Source organism: Petaurus breviceps, unplaced genomic scaffold, assembly GCF_028583685.1.
Source record: "Petaurus breviceps papuanus isolate PSGF00001 unplaced genomic scaffold, PetGlider_PUasm1.0 186, whole genome shotgun sequence".
Classification (NCBI taxonomy): Eukaryota; Metazoa; Chordata; class Mammalia; order Diprotodontia; family Petauridae; genus Petaurus; species Petaurus breviceps.
This window is the reverse complement of record NW_027185798.1, coordinates 42,432,949-42,455,196: the sequence shown is the minus strand read 5'-3', so window position 1 is coordinate 42,455,196 and position 22,248 is coordinate 42,432,949. Positions and strand designations below refer to the sequence as shown.

General features: G+C 39.6%; 1 protein-coding gene and 1 long non-coding RNA gene across 4 annotated transcripts in view; one reads left to right on the top strand and one right to left on the bottom strand.

Moving 5' to 3' along the window:
* Nucleotides 1-22,248, top strand: part of LOC138162845 (uncharacterized) — an 86,264-nt gene that overhangs the window by 37,538 nt on the left and 26,478 nt on the right. Inside the window, exons 2-3 of one of the 3 annotated variants that reach the window (XR_011168730.1) lie at nucleotides 10,377-10,508; nucleotides 12,305-12,743. This is a non-coding gene — a long non-coding RNA (uncharacterized lncRNA). Of the gene's footprint in view, nucleotides 1-10,376; nucleotides 10,570-12,304; nucleotides 12,744-22,248 lie in introns of those variants that run through there. The other 2 variants (XR_011168731.1, XR_011168729.1) reach the window with 2 other exon arrangements.
* The window catches only part of PTPN22 (protein tyrosine phosphatase non-receptor type 22), a 74,792-nt gene that overhangs the window by 30,917 nt on the left and 21,627 nt on the right, over nucleotides 1-22,248 (bottom strand). The window contains exons 2-11 of the mRNA XM_069090320.1: nucleotides 21,690-21,798; nucleotides 19,021-19,097; nucleotides 18,806-18,901; nucleotides 18,497-18,535; nucleotides 14,831-14,902; nucleotides 14,656-14,715; nucleotides 12,832-12,974; nucleotides 11,886-11,952; nucleotides 10,200-10,277; nucleotides 7,051-7,143 (exon numbers count right to left, since the gene is read on the bottom strand). Of these exons, the coding sequence (XP_068946421.1) occupies nucleotides 7,051-7,143; nucleotides 10,200-10,277; nucleotides 11,886-11,952; nucleotides 12,832-12,974; nucleotides 14,656-14,715; nucleotides 14,831-14,902; nucleotides 18,497-18,535; nucleotides 18,806-18,901; nucleotides 19,021-19,097; nucleotides 21,690-21,798 (834 nt within the window). The remainder of the gene's footprint in view (nucleotides 1-7,050; nucleotides 7,144-10,199; nucleotides 10,278-11,885; nucleotides 11,953-12,831; nucleotides 12,975-14,655; nucleotides 14,716-14,830; nucleotides 14,903-18,496; nucleotides 18,536-18,805; nucleotides 18,902-19,020; nucleotides 19,098-21,689; nucleotides 21,799-22,248) is intronic.

Sequence of the window (22,248 nt, the reverse complement as noted above, 5' to 3'; positions counted from 1 at the left end):
GTGTGTGTGTATACATACACATATATATTCACTTATGTTTATGTTATATCTATTTTTATGGGTCCTCACTGTCTTTTACATTAGAAAGTAAGTTCTTTACAGATAGGGTTGTTTCATTCTTTTTACTTGTTTGCCATGCAGATAGCACAGTGTCTGTCACATAATAAATGCTTAATAAATACTTGTTGATTGATGGGAAAGGACTTATGAAACACTTACTATGTGTCAGGTATTTCGCTGACCACTAGGGACACAAACACAAAAATAAATATGTAAATAAGACTATGTCACAGACAGATTGTCAATCTACATTGATAGAGGAATTTTCTACCCTGAGTTTTACCCAAACCAATAAAATCACAGGTCCTGATCCCCCCCCCAAAAAAAATTTTAAAGGTGTGTATATATTAGTAAAACAAAGTAGAGCCCTCTTGCTAGCTCCACATCTTCCTTCTCTTTTTCCTGTACCTTAAGCATAGGTGTCCCTCCAAGCTCTGTTCTCAGCCTTCTTGTCTCTCCTCTCCACCTCTCCCTTGGCCATCTTATTACCTCTCATCACTTCAACTGTCACCTCTCTGCAGATGACTCACAAACTCCAAAGATGGCCTGCCATTGCCTACCACAGTCTCTTCACAGACCTTTAGCTACCTGTTGGATATCTCTGCTTCAGTTAACCACTGGCACTTAAAACTCATTATGTCCAAAAGTGAACTCACCATTCTTACTCTAATAGCTTCTCTAATTTCTCTGTTCATATTAGTGGCAACAGTATCATTTTTGGCACCCAAACTCATAACCCTAAAGTTATCTTTGATTTTTCTCTGTTCTTCACCAAACACATCCAGTCAGTTACCTGACATCCAGTCAGTTACTTGTTCTTAGCAATTCTGCTTTCCTGATGCCATTGACATTGATCTGCTGCTTCTACTGCCACTGCTACCACCCTAGTTCAGGCCTTCATCTTTTCTTGTCTGGATTACTGTAATAGCCTCCCAAATAGTCTTCCTCTTTCCAGTCTGTCCATTATCCATTCTAACATCATATTGCTGCCTGAGTAATCTTCTAATGTTCTCCTTTCATATCTTTTTCCTTCCCAAAAAACTTAAATGATTCTACATAGACTACCTACTCCTGCTCCTGGCATTCAAGGACCTCCACAGCCTTCTGCCAACTTACCTGTCCAGCTTTTTCTCAGACTATTATTCATGTAGTCTATATTCCATACAAACTAGATTACTTTATTTAATATAATTATTATATTATATATTATTAATTATAATTTATTTATTACTTTACTTAATTCTTATTCTGCCCTTTCCTGTCACAATACTTTTCTTCATATATTCTCCCATGCTTAGAATGGACTCATCCATTTATTAAAGCTCACCCCTTCTTTAAAGGTTCAAATCAGACTCGTTACTACCTCCTTCATAAAGTCTTCTCCAATTCCTTATACAAGGGTTGGGGAACCTGCAGCCTCCAGGCCACATGGGACCCTTTGATGGAATCCAAACTTCACAGAACAAATCCCCTAAGGGGGCCATACTCGAGGACCTAGAGGGCCACATGTGGCCTGGAGGCTGCAGATTCCCCACTCCTGCCCTATACCTTCCGCCTAGCTGAAAGTAATTTCTCCTTCCTCAAATTTCTCATAGTACTTTGACTGATCTTCCCATATGTATGTATCTTACTCCCCCTTGTATTAGAGTTATTTGTATATCTATATTTCCTCCAATTGGATTATAAGATACTTAAAAGCAGGGTCTGTGACATATCTATCTTTATATCTCCGACATCTGACACACACTTTATAGGCACTTAATAAATGTATGTTGAATTGTTGAACTGAATTACAATGTGGGGTATGATCACATGGTTTGGGATGACTAAGGGCCACATCATGTTTTCAAAGCATAATGACTCCATCAAATAAAACTGATGCTATACATTTGGACCATGACGTAGATGCTAGCATCGTTTCCCAATAAAATCTGAATATTCGATTCTTGGGTGCTTTTAATCAATTAATCAACAAGTATTTTTTAAGTGCCAGCTCTGTGCCAAGAACCATTCTAGGCCCTGGATATACAAGCACAAATAATGAAATAATGTACTTCAAAGGATCTTCCATTATAATGGGAGTATAATAAGTATATCTATATACACAGCATAAATATTAACTGAATGTATTAAAAAGCAGTTCGGGGAAAGGACACTAGTGTGGTATGGCACGTTTCCTTTTGTCCCGTCATTCTAATCACCTCAATCTCCTCAGCGCTGGTACTATCTTTAAATCTTTGTTCATAATGCTTCTCTCTCTCCCCAACCTCTCCCTTTAGATCTCACAGCCTTTCATGCCTACTGCAGCATACACAGATTTCTACCTTTTTTGACTTCTGTAGTATTTTATACTGTACCACACCATGCCAGCTTGAATTATTTGCTAGACATATCATATGTGTTGATCTTATCTTCCCAGCTACACTTTAATCCTCCTAAGATCAGAGACTCTATTGTACCCTTTGGGCTGCATATAAACATGAAATAGTTAACTACTATTATTATTTTTAATTCTTAATAAGAAAGTACTCTTAATGAACTCTTAATTAAAGAAACTCTTAATTAAAAAGAAAAGGCTATGTAATTATAGACATTTTAAGGACAGAATCAGTAATCATACCTTTTTAAAAGTTTTGTATAGCACCTAGCACTAGGTGAATAATAATAAATGGAAAAGGCAGGGTAGTGTGATATAGTATATAGTAGAATGAACAATGGATCCCAGTATTTAGCACAATGCTTGGTGAATAATAGATGCTTAATAAATGTTTGTTAACTGACTAGAGTCAAGACCTCCTTTGAATTCTGGCTCTGCTACTTACTGTGTGACCTTGGGCCAGTCTCTTGGGTAATCAATTAATCAACCAAAAAATATTTATTGAGCACATATAATGTGTCAAGCATTGGTCTAAGAACTGGGAATTCAAAGAAAGTAAAAAACACACCCTTACTCTCAAGGAGCACATTCTAATGGGGAAGAAAAATACAAATAACTATGTACATACAAAGTTAAAGTGGACTTATTGTCTGTAGTTATAGAAGACATGACTAAGACAAACTGCTAAAAGTTACAGCAAGATCAGATTAGTAAAGACGAGTTTTAAAAATGGAACAATTCAATGTTGAGGCTGTAGAAAAACAGGTATAACTAAAACACAGTTGGTAGAGCTATGAATTGGCCCAAACATTCTGTAAAACAATTCAGAATTATGTAGGCAATGGCACTATCTCATTGGGCACATGCCCCGAAAGTCAATGATAGAAAGAAAGGCTGTCCTTTATATGATATTCACAGCAGTATTATTTGTGGTAACAAAATTTAAAAAAAAAACTCAAAAACTGGAAACAAAACTGGAGCCAACTGATTGGAGGATGATGGAATTAAATGGTGGTATATGATTAGAATAGAGAGTATTATTGTACTCTTAGAAAGGACATATGAAAAATTCAGGGAACATCAAAAAGATATAAACTGATGACGAGAAAAATAAACAAGAGAACAGCATAGATGATACCCAGAATAATATAAATGAAAACAACACTTAAAAAAAATCAGAACTTATATCAGTGCAATGACCAAAAAACTCCAAAATTTGGTGATGAAATACAGTTCTTTCTTATGAGTAGAGAATAGTGGTCTGCAGGTATGGAATAAGCATACACTGTCAGAGTCTATTTTTTAAATTTATTATAGGGTTGGAGGAGAGTAGGTTATAGGGAAATGACAGCATTGTTTTTAAAAATGAATCATTTATATATTTTTTTAATTAATGGGAAACAGATTTTGACTCAACATAAGGAAGTTTTCTAATATAAATTGGCTAGTAATGGAACAATGGGCCCATCTGGAGTATTCCATCCCTGGAGATATTTGAGTGCAGGCTGAATGATCACAAATAGGGGTGTTTTCTAGGGATACTAATTCTCTACAAAACTTATCTCCTAAAGACTATGACATCAGTGCCAAATATTGGTGCTTGAACAGCTCTTCACAATGAGGTAGTCTTTTAAGACACTGCAAAAGTAGAAGACAGGGAGATGTGGACTTTACTGTGATACAGTCTGATGGATTCAGAACTGGTTGAATGGCCATACTCAAAGAGTAGTCACTGATAGTTCAGTATTCATATGGTGGGAAGTCTCCAATGGAGTACCTCAGGAATCCAGGCTTGAACAGCAGGCATTTTATCATTTTTATCAGGGATTAAGATAAAGGCAAAGATGGTGTGATCACCAAATCTGCCTTTGTGGCAGAGAGTGTCACCGTAGAGGGAGTGCTCGCCCTGGAGCCAGGAAGACTTGATTTCAAATCATGCCTTGGATACTTACTATACATGTGACCTGGGCTAATCACTTAATCTCTGCCTCCCTCAATTTCCTCATCTATAAAATGGGAATTAAAATAATAGCACCTACCTCTGAGGGTAGTTATAAGAATATAATGAGATAATGTATATAAAGCACTTTCTAAACTTTAAAGACATATATAAATGCTAGTTTATTATTATTATTATTATTATTATTATTGTTATTACTATAACACAAAGCTGGGAGAAGTAGCTAACACATTGCATGACAAAGTCAGAATCCAAAAACACCTTTTCTGGTGAGAAAGTTGGGCTAATAAATGTCAATAGAAATGTAAAGTCTTACACTTGCCTTAAAAAAAATAAAATTCACAAGTATAGGCTAGAGGAGACATGTTTAGCAGTTTGAAAAAAAAATCTGAGTGTATTTTGTGAACTACAAACTTAGCAGAGCAGTTAGGCAGCCAGAAAAAAAGCTAATGAAAACTTGGGATGCATTGAGAAAGCCACAACTTCCAAGAATAAGGAAGTAATGGTTCCTCTGGAATCTTATCTTAGTTGTGTCATATCTGGAGTATTCTCCATTCTGGGCACCACAGTTTAAGGAATATATTGATGAAGGATGAGGAAGGCCCATGAGTACACATAATATGAAGATCAACTGAGGGAGCTAGGAATGTATTTAGTTTTCCCCAAGTATTGAAAGGACTATTATACGGGAATCAAGTCAAGTCAACAAATACCTACTAAGCACTTCCCATGTGTCAAGCATAGTGCTAAATGCTAGGGCTACAAAAAAGACCAAAAGATAATCTTTGTTCTCAAGACCTTCCTAGTCTGATTGGGGAAACAAAATGCAAATAATTATGTACTGATGAGATACATATAGGATAAACTGGAGATAATCTCAGAAGGAAGGAACTAAGATGAGAGAGGACTGGGAAAGGCTTCTTGCAGAAGGTGGGATTTTAGCTGAGACTTGAAGGAAGACAGAAGGCAGAGGTAAGGAGAGAGAGCTTTGCAGGCATGAGAGACAGACACTAAAAATTCAAGAAGTTAGGATAAGTGTCTTGTGGGAGGAATTGCAAGGAGACCAATGTCATCAGATCATAGAGTACAGGAAAAGTGAAGTGTAGGAAGACAGGAAATTGTAGGAGGGCTCTAAGTTGTGAAAGGCTTTAACAGAGGGTTTTATGTTTGATCTTGGAGGCAATAGGAGACAGCTGGAGTTTACTGCGTAAGGGGAAGACATGGTAGGCCTGCACTTTAGGAAGATCACTTTGACAGCTAAGTGGAAGATGGACTGGGATGGGGAGAGACTTGAGGCAGGGAGACCAACCAGAAGGCATCATTCTGTTTAGCCCCAGAAGACAAAACTGGGTACAATGGGTGGAATTGTGAAGAGGAAAATTTAGGATTAATTTAAGGGAAAAAATCCTTCCTAAAAATTTGAGCTGTCCAAAAGTACATGGGAGTTGCCTTGAGAGATGGTGAGTTCCCTCTCATTTGGAATTTTTCAAAGGCTGGATATGTATTGGACTTGATGATCACTCCAGTTTCTTCCAACCCTCAAAATGAAACCAGTGATTCTGTAGATGGACCTATATTTTAATAAAAGGAAACCATCCTCTTGAAAAGGGCATATTTCAAAACAATGTGAATTTCAATACAAAAAGAATCTATCTGATTTTCTAAAGAAAACTAATTCATTTAAATTTTGATTGGTTAAGGAAATGGTATTCCATTGATCATCCTGTAATATTTAAAAAGAAACGTGATAAATCACAACTAAATTTTTTTTAAAGCAATTGGGGTTAAGTAACTTGCTCAAGGTTACACGGCCAGTTATTTCTGGGTGTGGTGGTAAGTATCAGAGCTCAGATTCGATCCCAGGTCATCCCGACTCTGAGGCTGGTGCTCTTACTCACTGAGCCACCTGGCCACCCCTAGTCACAACTAAATTTTAATGCAGATGTTACACCTCTTAGCCTTAATGTACTAATCTGTAAAATGAGAGCACTGGACAAGAAGTCTCCTAAGATTCCTCACAACTTTAGATTTATGATTCTATAAGAAGCATTATATCTATCAATCTAAGCAAGCTATGGGGATGTGATCAGTTTAGCATCCCAAGATCCTTAGTTTTCTTACCCTTGCTTAAGCCCATCAAGATGGTTTTTGTGATTTATATGCTTCAGCTAAAAATTTATTAAAAAAAAAATCTGCAAACAGCATCCAGGCATTTTCTGGTATTTGATGATAAGGCAGGGGCAGTAGCTACAAAACCACATCTGGACTCAGCTGCTTATGTGTTTTGACTAAGTCTGACCTCTCATTTGCACCCCATCATTCAGCTATCTGAAGCACAAGATAAAAATTCATTCTAGGTATAACCCCAAGTCATGCTTGTTATTGCTTGTATTTAGCTGAAAATTATATGCAATACTTAATATCAAAAATAATTTTATTCTGGATTAAAAGCCTCTCTCCATGGACTACTTCATTAAATGGCCATAATACCACTTTTCTGCCCACAGGAAATTAATAGAACAGTCCCATGCACAGTCAGCACTCGATAGTAATGGTGATAACAGGTGATACTTTAAACCCTGTATATATTTTGAGATCCTTGAACAGAAGACAACTCTCAGCTTCAAAGGAAGTAAAAATATCTGAATCCTACCTCTGGACCAGCCGCTTCCTGGTTATCTGTGAGAACTTCCACCTGTCTCTTAAACAATTCTAGCACAGCATTGTAGACCATCTCATACTGCTCCTGGAGAACAACACAAACCAAGTATCAAAAGCCATCAAACAGTTGGCCTGGGTAGAGGTCACGTGGCCTCGTGGAACCTGTGTCCTGTGGTTAGGAATCCTGCTTGTGACATTTATTAGCTGGGTAATCGTGGCCACATCATTGAACCTCTCCAAGACTTAGTTTTTCTGATCTGTAAGATGATGATGATGATGTTGATACTGTTAGTACCCACTGTACAGGCTTGTTGTAGAGCTCAAATGAGAGGAAGCATGGAAAATGTTTTACCAACTTTAAAATGCTATAGACATGTCACTTTATATTAGAAAAAAATTGAACATAGAGGTAGAAAGTGGGAGAAGTTTCAATGGACCAGATCCCATTAGACAAAATTCTGAGGGGCTGCCTCACTTTTCCTAAAGGAAAATAACAATTTCAGAAAATTGGTGTGGTGGAAATCACACTGAATTTTTGTGTCAGGAGTCAGGGAGGCTGCTTCCTGGCTCAGCTATTTCTGTGATCGTAGGTGAGTTATTCAACCCCTCTGAGTTTTCTCATCTATAAAAGGAAGGGGTTGGATGAAATGGTTTCTGAAATCTCTTCAATTTCTAGAGCCTATGATTCTATTTGCATATGTAATACTTTGTGGCTTTCAAAGTACTTTTATATAATTATCTCATAACAACCTCACAACGACCCTTTGAGGTCAACAAGTCAACAAGCATTTGTTAAGCACCCTACTATGTGCCACGCTAAATGCTAAGTGTTGAGTCAATAAGAAAGTCTGTAAAATTATGCCCAATTTACAGATAAGGAGAATCTCAGAGAGGCTAAATGCTTTCCCAAAATAACATAATCAGAAGTAGAGCAGACTAGAGACCAGATTTTGAGTCCTAGACCAGTGTTCTTTCCACTATACTATATTACAAAAATGTCTTGTATAATGCTTTTAAAAAATTGTCCCCTGAATGGGTTTCTAAATTTTAGATAAAGTTATAGATTTTTGTTGTAAGGGGATTTAACTGCTATTACCCATCATAATGCTGATGGATTGCTGCTTCTGCTATCCCAATTTTTCTTCAAGGAAAAGCTCTAGATGGAGTAAATTGGTGTTATTGGGGTTTCCTTTGCATTGGAATTCAGATCCTCTTTTCATTTGAATGATATTGTTTAGAGACTTTCCCTTACTTTGACTTCATATAGTTGTAATCAAATTAACTACAAACTTTCCGTGAGCTACTTGTAGCTTTTCAATACATCAGTAGTATCTCAGGGATTGGCATCTTGTTCATTTTCAGGCAAAAATCTCTTTTGTTAAAAGGGAAGGAAAAGGAAGCAAGACATGTAAATATCAATTATGCTTTATTTCCTAGGTGGAAGAAATGAAAAAAAAAGTGTCTTAATTCACTGTTCTTTGATAATGCCGTAATATAGGGGTTAATTTCAAAATGTCTCAGGCATCTTGTAGTTGTCTGGATAAGGAAAACATTCAGAGTAGCTCTCATTTGGGAATATTTCTTTTAAAACATGCTTTTATGCAACATTCTTAGGTTGAATACATTGTGAGATCTCATTCCATCTGCATGAACTGACCCTCCCTTTAAACCTGACAGTGGAAGTATATCCATCTCTACATTTGATGAAAAAACTTTCCTACTCCACAGGAAAGAGAAAGGAAATGCCCAAAATCAATGTGAGAAATGTTGGGGGTTTTTCCTCCCCACAACCTCTTACTGGAAAAATGTAAACTTCTCTTGGTGTGGGGCAAAATGATTAGTTGGTTTATTGTGCAATAATTATTTCTTCTTCTTTGACCTGACTCATATTTGTTTTGTCACTATCAAAACAGGGTAATGAAACTATCAAGTTTTCTGTTTGGCTCGCTATTTTACTGCCTTACCTGAGGTATGATGGTGACCCTGAGTTCTTGAACTTTAAGTCAGCAGAGCCACAAACTGTGGAAGATCCTACCAAACTGGAAAGTCTTTAAAGATTGCAGGCCTTGCCAAAGACCATGCATCTGTGTTGTAAGGCACACCTGAGTAACAAAATGGTGGTGACCGAGTAATTCATGTTTTCCTAAAGAAATTCATAAAATGTATAGGGGTCATAAGCCACATTGGTAGAGAGTATGACTATGTTGATGAAAGCACAAATCTTTCAAAGTATTAAAGTCTGTCAAGCTCAAGACAGCTAGAAATTTCATCCTACTAGAACCATCATTAATCTTAGACATGAGTAAAATAGTGCTAACCATTTTTTTTCCAAGTCTACATACAGTTCCCACTTTAAGCTCTTGCACATCACACCAAAGGAGACCTGTCTACTTAAATTGTAAAGGCCAGATGTACTGATTTGCACCTCCTTGCCAGGACATTTGAGCCTCGTGTCCATCTTAGAGAGAAGAGGTCTCTATAGGAGCTCTAAGAAAAATAACTCTATCAGTCACCCATGAAAGGGAAATCCAGAATCTTTGGTGGTCTGTTCTCTTGATAGTCAATCTGTTGCCATGACTTCCAACTCTTAAATACAGTGCCTTGCACATAGTAGGTGATTAATAAATGCTTGTTGATTATCTGATTCCTAATGAGTCTATTATAAGTGTGAGGAACCTTCTGCCTTGAGGCTACATGTGACTTTCTGGGTCCTTGAGTGTGGCCTTTTAACTGAGTCCAAGTTTTACAGAACAAATCCTTGTATTAAGGGGATTTGTTCTGTGAAGTTTGGGTTCAGTCAAAGGCTGCACTTGAGGACCTAGAGGGTCACATGCCTCAGGGCCACAAGTTTCCCACCCCTGGTCTATTATCATTACTACCAGTGCTTATGTAGCATAGTAGGTTTGCACATAGTAGGTTCTTTATAAATGTTATTGAATGACATCTCAAGTTGCAATGACCTCTCTACTAGTTTCTATTAGTCACTCACAAAAAGTGACTTAAGCAACAACAGTTATGACAACTTATGCTCTTTAGGGTGGTGGTTTTAACCTTTAAAATAGAAAGGAAGGAAGGAGGGAGGGAGGGAGGGAGGGAGAGTCAGACACATACCCTGGTCTATTTGCAATAAATCACACATACCTGAGTTTGCACTAAGGAAGGTCTCTGTGTCCTCATGTCCTGAATTAAACTAAAAATACTGAAGTTCACAGGAATTATCTGCCAAATGAAAGGAAAATAATCTTATTGTTTGATTCAATCATTGTTAATAAATCATTCCCTTGTCCTCTCTTTTCTTTCCACGTCACCTCTCAACAGATGTACTAAATGAAGGCTAAAACCAAATGGCTGTTGTGATTGCTGATATGTCTCCACACATGGAGGGAAGGGGAAAAGAAGAGGAAGAAGAGGGATGGGAAGGAGAGAACAAAGGAAAAGAAAAACAAAGAGGTTGGTGTTTTTGAAGGCTTAATGTTTAACCCCAGAATACATCTACAAAACCTCTCTAAAGTGATTTTACTTGTTTGTTTGTTTTTTTAACATAGTTTTTAATTCCCTTTGGGGGGGGGCGGGGAGAGGGGAAGAGACTGAATTACTGAATCCAAAGACATGATTACAGAAAATGTACAGCAGATAAGCATGGAAACTCATATGACATACAGTCGAATGTATAATTCTATAGGACAGAAGTGTATCTTATCAGGTTTTTACTACTAACATGTTTTGTTTTGTTTTTTGGGAAGTCATAGTGATCTAAGTGCCTGGACCCACTTAATGTAGCATTTCTCAAATTATCTTTCAGGCAGGTAGGTGGTATGGTGGATAGAGTTCAGGGCCTAGAGTCAGGAAGACTCATCTTCATGAGTTCAAATCTGGCCTTAGATATTTATTAGCTGTGTGACCCTGGGCAAGTCACTTTACCAACCCTGTTTATCTCTGTTCCTCATCTGTAAAATATGCTGGAGAAAGAAATGGAAAACCACTCCAATATTTTTACCAAGAAAACTCCAAATGGGGTCACAAAGAATTGGAAACAACTGAAAATTATCTCACATGCAACCTTGTCATGTCATGTGAAAAGGTAAATATTCTATGAGAAAATTTAAATCAAACAGTAAAATCACAAATTTTACTCTAAGAAACCTTAGAGATTATGTAGAATAATTCTCCTTTCCCCCCCCCCACCCTGCTTCCCTCCCCACCCCTGTTTTACAGATAAGGAAATGGTGACCCAGACAGGTTAAACTCTATCACATGATAAGTAAGTAATAGAGCCAGAATTTGAATTTAGGTTAAAAAAACTCCAAAAATCAATGCTCTTTCTGCAACATCAATCCTCTTCTAAAATCTACTCTAAAGTATTAGATTACATACTGTGTATATATCAGAAACATGCCTCACAATTTTTCATTGCAAAAGTAAATTTAATTTCTTCAGCATTGCTCCAAAATTCCTCCACCTCTTTATACCAGCAACAGTCCACAACCCCTGTACCCTGTAGCCTAGTATTTATAGGTTCCATCAATATATTTCAAGTCTAGAAATGTTCTAACCAAATGCATTTGGGGAACATTGTTATAATAACAAAACATTTTATAACCTAGGGTACTTCAGGTCAAGGATTAGTGTAGAAAAGGGGCAGCTGGGAAAACAGTTTGGCTAAATGTTCATAAAACTGACTTATTGGAATGCCAGAAAAAAAAAACTGAAAATAAATTCAGGAAAGCCTGAATTGAGAAACAGGTGTTTGGCAGAATGAAGCAATTTCTGAGTATCCCTGCTCCTGGGCAAGGCAAATGGGAAGTGCCTGATGAGAGAGATACTCACTCCATCTTTAAGCAGTTTCCAGGTATAATCAACAGCGCAAAGAACACCGGTCCTCCCACAGCCAGCACTGAAATGAAAAATCACAGTACTGGGGAGAGTGGCAGAACTACTGAAAACATGTCATCTATAGACATTTGAGAAATTTCATAAGCAATGTTGACCAGGAAAAGTTCATGGAGGCGGTACAGCTTGCCATATATGTAAATACTTCCCAGAGCACATTCACCAGCTGTCAAATGCTTTCCTCCTAGACCAGCTGAGCCGCCTCACCTATTCTGGATAATATCTCCTATTAATTCCCTCTCTTACTAAGTGGTTTAATCAGAAAAATAAAAACTCAAGATTCTCGTTACTTTTTAAACCAGTGTGTTCTTGCTCTATGCCTCACACTAAAGTCCTAATCTGATGTTTCATCATAGTGTGAAGGTGACCCTGGGTTCGTAAAGACTTTGTCAACAGAACATAGGCTCTGGCAAGTCCCTACCAACCTGGAAAAGCTTCAACTGTGGGCCTGGAAACAGACCACATTCCTTTTGTTACAAGGACAAGCCCAGCTAAATGCAGGGAGGCTCACCACCAGAAGGTTGACCACCGGGGGGTGAAATTTTTTGGCCACAGGAAGGCATGTACACCAGCTACTAAGGCACAGGGGCTGGGGGGATGGGGAGTAGGTGGATGGAAGTGGGGTTGTTACTTGTGTCAGTGAATAAAGTAGCTATCTACATGAAATCACAGATATTTTAAAATACTTAAGTTGGGAAAATACTGACCCTAACTCTTCTCCTTCATTGACTCATATTTCTAAGCTCCATTACTCACTAACCAACTGGGAAATGTAAGTGCTCTGAATGCTAGGAAAAACTAGTGATGCTTCAATTATTGAAGAAGCTGTGACCTATGGTTTGTTCTAAAAGCAATCCTCATCCCCTCCCTGGTAGCACCATACCTGCAGTGAATACAAATAGGAACACTGTCATCCTCTTGGTAACATCTCATCTCCCAAATGAGCTCCAGGATGGGATTTATAGATGAGGGCACATCGTGATCTGGCCAGTTCTTGTAATGAAACTGATAGATGGTTCGAGTTTCCTACGGGAGAATGTCCAGAATAAAATAAGAGAGGGAGTTCCAACATGGAAACTGAGAGGTGCTTCTGGCATGAAAAGCCAACGGCTCCCACAAATCCGCTGACTATGAGATCAGATCTCCTTTGTCATCAATGCATTTTTTTCTGAATGGAACTGATTGGGGTACTTGGGATCTATATCTGCAACATCAATTTGTAACAACCAGTTTGTACAATTGTAACTGCAATTTGTGTTGTAAAATTGTAATAGCAATTTGTAAAACCAGTCTGTAAAATCACACTACCCCCCCCAGTCACATTAACTCTGCCCATTCCCCCTACCTGCACTCTGCCTAGCTTCAAAGCATTAATTGTGCCCAGAAACAACTCATGAATTGTTTATCTCAGCCTTGAAATACTAACAAGCTATACCTATCAATCCTTCACTAAAGTAGCTCTAAACATTCTAGCTTAGGCGACTATTATCTCCCTCTTTGTATAGGGCCTCCTTGCCCTCATGAATCCTTCAATACCCCCTTTTTAGGTTAACTCCTTAAGCAATTATCTTTCCCTAACCTTGGTACCCAGACATCAATACTGTCAAGCATGACACTGATGGGTGGCAGACTGGGCACTTCTCCATCAGCCCTTGACTGCTTGCTGACTTAGTGACATTTCAAGCCTAAAATCACACCTCTAAGTAGCCGCCCCCCCCCCCCTCGTACTCCTCTCCTCAACATGGGCTTTTTCCCAGTGAATCATGGGCACTATGATTGTGCAGTTACATCAAGCGTGTATGCCCCTTTAAACACTGACTCCACCTTAGCCCCACCTTAACTCCTCCCTAATCCCACCCTCTTCTCACCTGGTCAGCCTAATTGACATCTCATGAATAGCCTTAACTCTTTAAAAACTATGCCTGTGTCTTCTTTAAGCTTGCAGGTCCCCTAAGGATCCTTGCCCGCTGTTAAGTGTATAATAAACTTTTTCAACTCTGACTCCAAGTAAGGCTGAGCTGAATTCTTTCCAGACTGAATTGCAGGTTCTGGTCTTAAGAAAAGATCAGAGTCCCTGCCAAACCTAATAGCCATCCCTCATCAGAACAACACACTTTCAAGTCATCTAGGTAGATTATACCAATGATTTGCCATGATCTGTGTCCCTAATATGAACTGGTTGGGCTAGGTCCATTCCCACAGAGAAAAGAAGTGGGAACATGCTGACAGAAGTAGCCCAGATAACTGACTGATAAGTCCATCAGTAGAGCCACAGATACCAAAGGAATTCTACCAATTCCTGATTTGCCCTCATCAAACTTACTCAGAATGGGTGAATCTAAGGTACCTGGACTTTGTTTATCTCAGAGCAGTCTGCTTGATAAAGGCTCTAGCTCTCTTTGTCCAACTGAATATTAAATCATTAGCCAGGACCACCTCAGGCCACTCAGAATTAGCCTTAAGTTCTGAATAGAGTTGATTTCCTGGGTTTTGATGTGTGTGACTTCAGTTCTCAGGACTGGAATAAGACCAAGGCCCAAGGATGAGGTCCAGTGAACCTATGTACATTCCTTTTTACATGCTATTATTAATAAACCCCACAGTTAGGGTAAAGGAGGATGCAGTCCTTTTAATGTTTCTTGAAATTCCCTAATGAGATTGGCATCATCACTATTAAGTAAGAGAAAGGAAGAGGCTTCAGACTTACACTATTCAGCTTGGCTTTTAGCGTCCTGATAATGTAATCAGATTTCTTGTTTTCAGATTCCTAAGGAAGAAACATGAGGGGGGAAGATGAGTAAGATCTATACAAGTTTTTCTATATAGTAATGTGGGGCACTAGGATCTTTGTCCAGTATAATGGGAAGATCTGACATACTCACACAGGAGATGGAGAAGGGGCCACACTGTAGAACCGTCTCTCCTGGCTCAGCCCAGTAGCGCTCACATTTTTTCTGTGGCATAAAACAAGACATCGTGATTTCCTCTCCTTTCAACTTCTTCTGAGTAGCCCAACTGACTTCCTATCCTTTGTCTTATAATTCTAATATGCTTAGGTATTAACCCCAGGCTCATCCTGGCTGCTCAAGGGTATTATACTCCAAAATGACTAAATTCAGAGATGAATGGCCTCAAGTTCATATAAATAGATGTCACTAGAGATGTTTAGCCTTCAAAAGAGTTACCCAAGATAGAAAAGCTGCTTTCAAGTATTTGAGGGGTGTCCCCCAAAAGTGGGATTAACTTTGCCTCAGAGAGTGAAACTAGGAACAATGAATGGAAGAGAGAAAGAGGGAAATTTGGATTTAATTGAAGGAAAAACTTTCTGACAATTAAAACCAGCCAAAAGTGGAATGGACTCTTTTGGAAATGGCAGCTTTCATATGGCGAGAAGTCTCTGAACAAAGGTTATAATCATTTTCCTGGTATGATATGTAGAAGCGCTGTGCCCAGTGAGCAAAGCATCATTGTAGCAGTAGCTCCAAAGAAACATGTGAAGCACAAATTTAGAGACATTTCCCCCCAAATGTTCATGTGCATTATCTGTGCCCAATCTGTGGTAGAGTTTTCCAAGCTCATGTTGGTCTGATCAGCCACAGTCAGACACACTGTATCTTGACCCTGATGTAGCGATGTCATTTTGGTCCTCTTTGAGCACAAAAAACAACAATGAACAGTTTTCAGGTAGGATAGGCAGAGGATTCTTATTCAGGTGTAGGTTACACTAGCTAGCCCCTGAGATCCTGTAACTGCATTGAGCGAGTTTCTGATTTGTGCCTTGAACTGTGCTAGAATCCAACAGGGATACAGAAGTATAAAACACGGCTTCCGTGCCCTATTTTAGAATCTGGTTAAATAGAAAAGAGTTTAAAGGACTCCTGAGTTCCCAGTGTAGAATATTCACATGTTCATTCATTCAATAAACACTTGTTAAGTACCTACTCTCACCAGCCAGGAGTCAGTATGGATTCAAAGGCCAAAAAATACTTATAATCACTGCCCTCAGTTTCCCCCTATTGGGGAAAAACAACACACACACACACACACACACACACAAAATTAAATGCAAAGTAGATACTTATTTGTTTCTGGGGGAAGAGTTCTGACAACTAGAAGGACCAGAATGGGCTTGCTTCAGGAGGAGGCACCAAGTTGAGTCTTGGAGAAAACTGGTGAGTTGATAACCAGTGAGTCATGGGAAGTAGCCAATGGAAAGTGTGTTGCTATGAGAATTTTTGGCTTTTTATTTCCTTTTGTTTCTATGGGGAAGGCAGGCAGAGAGTTAGGAGGTTACTGAGCTGCCTGAAACCTGTCCTGGGTATGTGAAACTGTACATTAGGCCTCAGATATTCCTCAGAGAAGCCAAAAAGGGAGTCAGGGTTTCCTGAAGTAATTTGGTTTGCCTTATTTGAGGAAAGATCCCAAATGGCATCAGTTCCTTAGTCTGATTCCTAATTTGGTCTGACTTAGTTTGTTCTACCTTAATTGAAGGAAGCATGTGATAATTAATGTTTGACTAGACCTGTATGACCTCCATGACCTGAGACCATAAAGATTGTTATATGTTAAAAAAAATTGTTTCTCTGACATAATTTTGTCTATAAAAAGCCTCATTAGAATTCTACTCTTTGGTCAGGATTATTTTTCTGAATCCTGAACCTGTGCTTAAGCATAAAATCTTGGTTTTTGCCATTGTAATTTCTGTTATGGCAGATTCATTTTGGCAGCAATAACCTACCAAAGAAACACAAAGAGGAGGTTATTTCTCCTGTGACCAAAGTCACAGAGGTGAAAGGCTGTGTACAGGGAACGGTGAGAAGGCAGGTTTAGAAAGACAAACTGGTTTGAGATCGTGAAGGGCTATAAAAGCCAGAGATTCGGATAGGATCAGAGAGAAAAGATGGAGCTGCCTGTGCTTTAAGAATATCAGTTTGGTGTGACCTTGGGCAAGTCACTTAACCCCAATTGCCTTCCCTTCCCCCCTCCAAAATAAAAAAAGACAACAGAAATGTTTTTACTTGCTCTCTCTCTTTTTTTTTTGTTTTGTTTCTTCTTTCTCATTGTTCACTCCATTAGTTATAATCCTTCTTTACAACCTGAATAATATTCAATGTGAAGGTATTTCTAGATCCTATATTTGATTGCATGCTGCCATGGAAGGGGGGGAAGAGGAAAGGAGGGGGGGAGGAGGAAAGGAGGGAGGAGAGGAAGGGGGAGAAAGTTTGAAACTCAGGGGATTGTGGAACTGAATGTAGTAAACTAGAAGTAAATAAATAAATATATATTTTAAAAAGAATATCAGTTTGATAGACCAGAGGCTGGAAGGCTAACTTGGAGGCTGTTGTCATAGTTGTGACAGAGGCTGATGGAGCCTGAACTATGGTGGTGGCTATGAGAGTGAAGAGAAGGGGATATAGAGGGAGATATATTATAGAAGTAGAACCAGTCAGCCTTGATAACAGACTGGATGTGTAGCGTGAGGGTGAGTGAGGAATTGAGAACAACTCTAAGGTTTTGAACCTGAGAGACTGAAAGGATGGTGGTGTCCTCAACAGACATAGGAAGAGAGATATGTATGGGCAGGTGATGAACTGTATCATGGATGTGATATGTTTAAGATGCCTACAGGACATTGTTTTGGAGATTCCTGGCAGGCTCTTGGTAATGCAGCACTGAAATCCAAAAAAGAGCCTGGAGCTGGCTGTTAAAATCTGCATCAAGATGAAAGTTAAAGCTGAGGGGAGCTGATGATATCACTGAGAGAGATTGTAGAGAGAGAAGAGGACCCAGGACATAAATGATGATCCCTCAGAAGGGACTGAGATCTCCCTTGAGAAAGGAACAGTCAAAGAGATAGGGGTCACAAAAGGACATCACCATAAAAAACGGGGGGAAGGGGAGGAGGAATGGGACACGGACGACTTTATAGTAGGAAGTTCCAAAGGTCAAGTCCTGAAGAAAGATAAGGACTGAAAAAGATAATTAGGTTTGGAAATTAGGAGACCACTAGTAACCTTGGAGAGATCAGCTTCAGATGATGGGTGAGATAGAAAATCAGATAGCAAGAAATAAGTGAAAAATGAGAAAATGAAGGCAATTCACAGATTTTTTTTCCTTAGAATTTTGTTATGAAAGGGAGAACTACAGGATTTTAACTTGGGGGGGGGGCGGTCGGGGCACGGTGTTTGACTTCTTGTACTTGGCCCCAGAAGGGCAGTGGTAGAGGCCACAGGGAGGCAGATTTTGACTTGATGAAAACATTTCTAAGAGCCAAGTGAAATGGGCTGCCCCAGAAGGTTGGGAGTCCTCCTTCAAGTAGAGAGAAACTCTGAAATTCTCTGACTTAATTTGTAGTACATGAAGGGATCGCTTATAATTCCCAAACTGAGCACTAAGCTAAAGGGTGAACATGATCACTAAATACAATGCATAATATCAAACATTTAACTTCCCTAAGATACCTATGAGGTTTCACCTTCAGTTTTTCTCTCTTCCCTCTAGGTCCTCCCTCTCTAAGTAAAAAGTCTTTCCCAGGCCATGGTACTCACCTTTCCCATTTCAAACTCCATGCATGCCATAACAATAATCTATGAGGATGAAAGATATAGAGATGTGAATGCTTGTCCAATTAAATTCTGCATAGTGTGCCAAAAAGTGTTATAAGTAGACTGTGAGCACCTTAAAGGCATTGACCTTGTATATAATAGCACCTAGTGCTGCACTGGGCTAGAAACACTTAGCATGCTAAGCCTTGGGGCCCAAAAGTATTAACTGATAGGATGTCACAGTTACTCCCGATTCCACTTCCAGCCATAAGAAAGAAGGAAACCACTGGAATTAGATGCATTAGAACTTACCAGAACACTGTATTCCCATATCATCCTCCAGAAGTCCAGAAGAGTGGTAGCCAGAGGCCCCTGGGTGGCGATGTAGGCCCTGGGGCCATATACACCCTAAAATGAGAGCCAGATTGTAGAGTATAAATACACCATTCACTCCCAAAAGTCCTACCTGGCACCTTCCCCTCTCTTTGCTACTACTCATAGAAACACAGTGTTGTCTTTTACAGTACCTTGATGAAGTTGGCATTGATATAGTGGGAATCTTCATCAGAAGTTAGCAGGGAAAGCTTTACCCTGCTATGATCAACTATAAGAGAAAGAAGGTACAGTGAAATGAAAGGGTTTGGAACCAGGGGGTTTTGGGGATGTCTGTCCCTTGCACAGTGTTTTCAGCCTTTCTCTTCAGTCAGGACCTGTGATTTCATAGGTTCAGGGAACTCCCAGAGAGGAAACATCTTCTCTCATGCAGATCAGCAGTGGGTGCATACTTTATAGTTTTAGAGATTTGGGGCAGCCATGCCCAGTGCTCTTTGTCTAACCACTAGAACATGTCAGAAATGAGATTTGGACCCATGTTATCCTGACTCCCAGTCAGGCCTTGGGTGCACTATTACATAATTATCACCTGTATTTATTGGGTGCTTTAAGTATCAGCCTCCTGGGAAAGTGTGATTCTACTTATAAGTCACTGCTGCTTCCTTAAGTGTTTATCATTTGGGCATTTGTCAGCCTTTTGTGATGAGCATTTCTTTTACATGGAAAAAATTAACAGCTATACCTGATTAACCTTGTACATTGGCTACCTTTCTACTTCTTTTTGGGGATGCAGTAATAATCGCTGGCCCTTCAGTGGTGCTTGAAGGTTTGCAAGACTCTTTAATAATAATAATGACGATAGGCAGCATTTGTAGAATACCTACTATGTGCCAGGTGGTGCTCTAATTGCTTTAAAAATATCTCACTTGAGCCTTGAAACAGCCCTGGGAGTGAGGTGCTATTGGTATCCTTATTTTACATTTGAGAAAATGAGGTTAAGTCACGTGCCCAAGATCACACAACTAGTAAGTATCTGAGGCTAGGTTTGATCTTGGGTCTTCCTGATTCCAGACCCAATGCTCTATCCACTGGGCCACCTAGCTTTCTAGAAAAAAGCCCAAACCAAGCTTTGAGGGCTCAAGGGTAAATGTGAAAAAGGGCAGCTAATGTGAGAGAAATGCCTTTGACACCTCTTTTTAGAGGCCAGGCTCCTCCGGGACTGAGCTTTGTTGACAGAAGTGGGTCCAGGGCTAGGGGCAGCTCAGTGGAAGAGGGGGAACGTGCAGCCCAGGCTCCCTCGGCCCAGGAATTGGTCTTGGTGTTCTCATACCTGAAACGCATCCCCTCATCACCCCCACCTCCTGGAATTCCTTGTTTGCTTCAGGACCCAGCTCAAGCACCCCCTTCAACAGGAAGCCTTCCCCAGTCCCCCAACTTGCTAGTGTAACTCTCTTGTATCCATTTTGTGTATGTGTGTGCATTGTATACATGCTGTTGTGAGGACTGGTTAAGGACAGTTAAGACCCACCCTGACAGGAATGATCCATGTTTGACCAGTGAGTGATTCATCCGTGTACCAGGAACTTCCTCTGTACCAAATATTGGCTTCAGTCAATTTCCTTCAGTCAAGGCCTGCAACGCTCTCCTGATTGTAATCATCTTAGCAAACTTCATCTAGTTCAGGTATGCAAGGTTAGCAAACTTTTCTAATCAAAATGCCCTTTGTAGGGCAATAAAAGGGCCCCCCCCACCCCGCCCCAGGCCTGACTGCCCACTGATTCACTGCCCCTAAGGTCCTTGTTCCACCCAATTCCTGGGAATCTGCCAAACAACAAAAATCAGCTATAAAGGCAGACACTCAAGAGATTTGGATTCTGTATCTGAGTACACATCCCCTCTATGCCTGAGCCTTGGTCATGTGCTGATAGGGCTGTTAGTCTGGGGAGACACCCTTGCATAGGCACCTGTACATAATAAACTGTCTGACTCATGATCCTCTGAGCACTTATGTTTCTTCTTACCTTACCTACAATTTCACAGCTGCACATACTTATATACGTATTTGCATATACTCCAACTTGTCTCTCCCCTTAAAAAGTAAGCTCCCTGAAGGCAGGGTCAGTTTCAGTTTTTGTATTTATATCATCATGCCTGGCAAACAGTAAGTGCTTAATAAATGCTTTTTGCGCTTGGTCCCCAAAAAGGTAAGAAAACACCTACTTCCACCTTTGCTAGGGTTTGGGGGGAGGGCACCATTTTTGTTGTTCATTCATGTCTTACTCTTCAGGACCCCATTTGAGGTGTTTTGGCAAAGATACTGGAGTGGTTTGCCATTTCCTTCTTTAGATCATTTTACAGATAAGGAACTGAGACAAGGTTAGGTGACCTCCCCAAGGGTCACACAGTAAGTGTCTGAGGCCAGACTTGAACTCAGGAAGATGAGTCTCCCAGACTCCAGGCCAGGATCTCTATCTACTGAACCTCCTAGCTGCCCATTGCATGTTAGATTTTTTTTTTTCAGTTTGGCTGGGTTTTTTTTCTCTCCTTTATTTTAAAAAATTCTTTGTTATAAGGGATAGCCCTATGAGAGTATAAGTTATGGAGAGAAATCTAGGCAATGTCAAAATAAATGAGTTAAAAATCTATGGAAAAATGCTTGTTGATTGACAAATATTTGTTGGTTGAGGGAATAGCTTGTTATCTTCAGGTATACATGATAAAAGTCAAAAATTATAGTTGTATTCCAAGATTAGAGACAGTAGTAGATAGAAAATGTAGAAAAGAGCATGGGAAAGGTAGTCAGCAAGTAAATTTAGGAGGACAAACAAATTTGTAAAGAGAAGTAGAAATATCCTCGACTTACAAGGCAAGATGTCCTTATATCTGTTTTTCTTGATATTTTCTGGCCTCTCAGCCACAGTGGTAGGGTATGTTTTATCCATCTTATACTTGGTCGATTGCCTTTTCAGCTTCTGTAGTGAAATAATAAAGAGAAGAAGAGAAAATAAATGGAGAGCAAAGAGCTGCCTGACAATCCCTAGAGAGGCTCCTTTTTCACTCTGCAGCGGCCTGTATTCTAGACAGTCCCACAACCCATCTGTGGGAAAAGAAATGTGTCAGGTCTGGTATTTAAAGAATGGAAACATCACACTTGCTACAGCTGAGCCATCAACACCTGCAAGTCAGAGGTGAGGCTGTGGTAAATGTTTGAAAGCCTAGGCATTTTCAGAAAATAAAATTCCTGCTCAAGCCAAAGTATCTAGGGGAGAGAAGGAGAGGGAAAGAGAGACAGACAGACAGACAGAGAAAGAGAGAAAGAAAAGAAGGGAGGGAAGGAGTGAGGGACAGAGAGAGAATAATATTTTTCTTGTAGAGGTCCCTCTTTTTCAACTAGAAGATAAAACACAAGCTAAATACAGCCT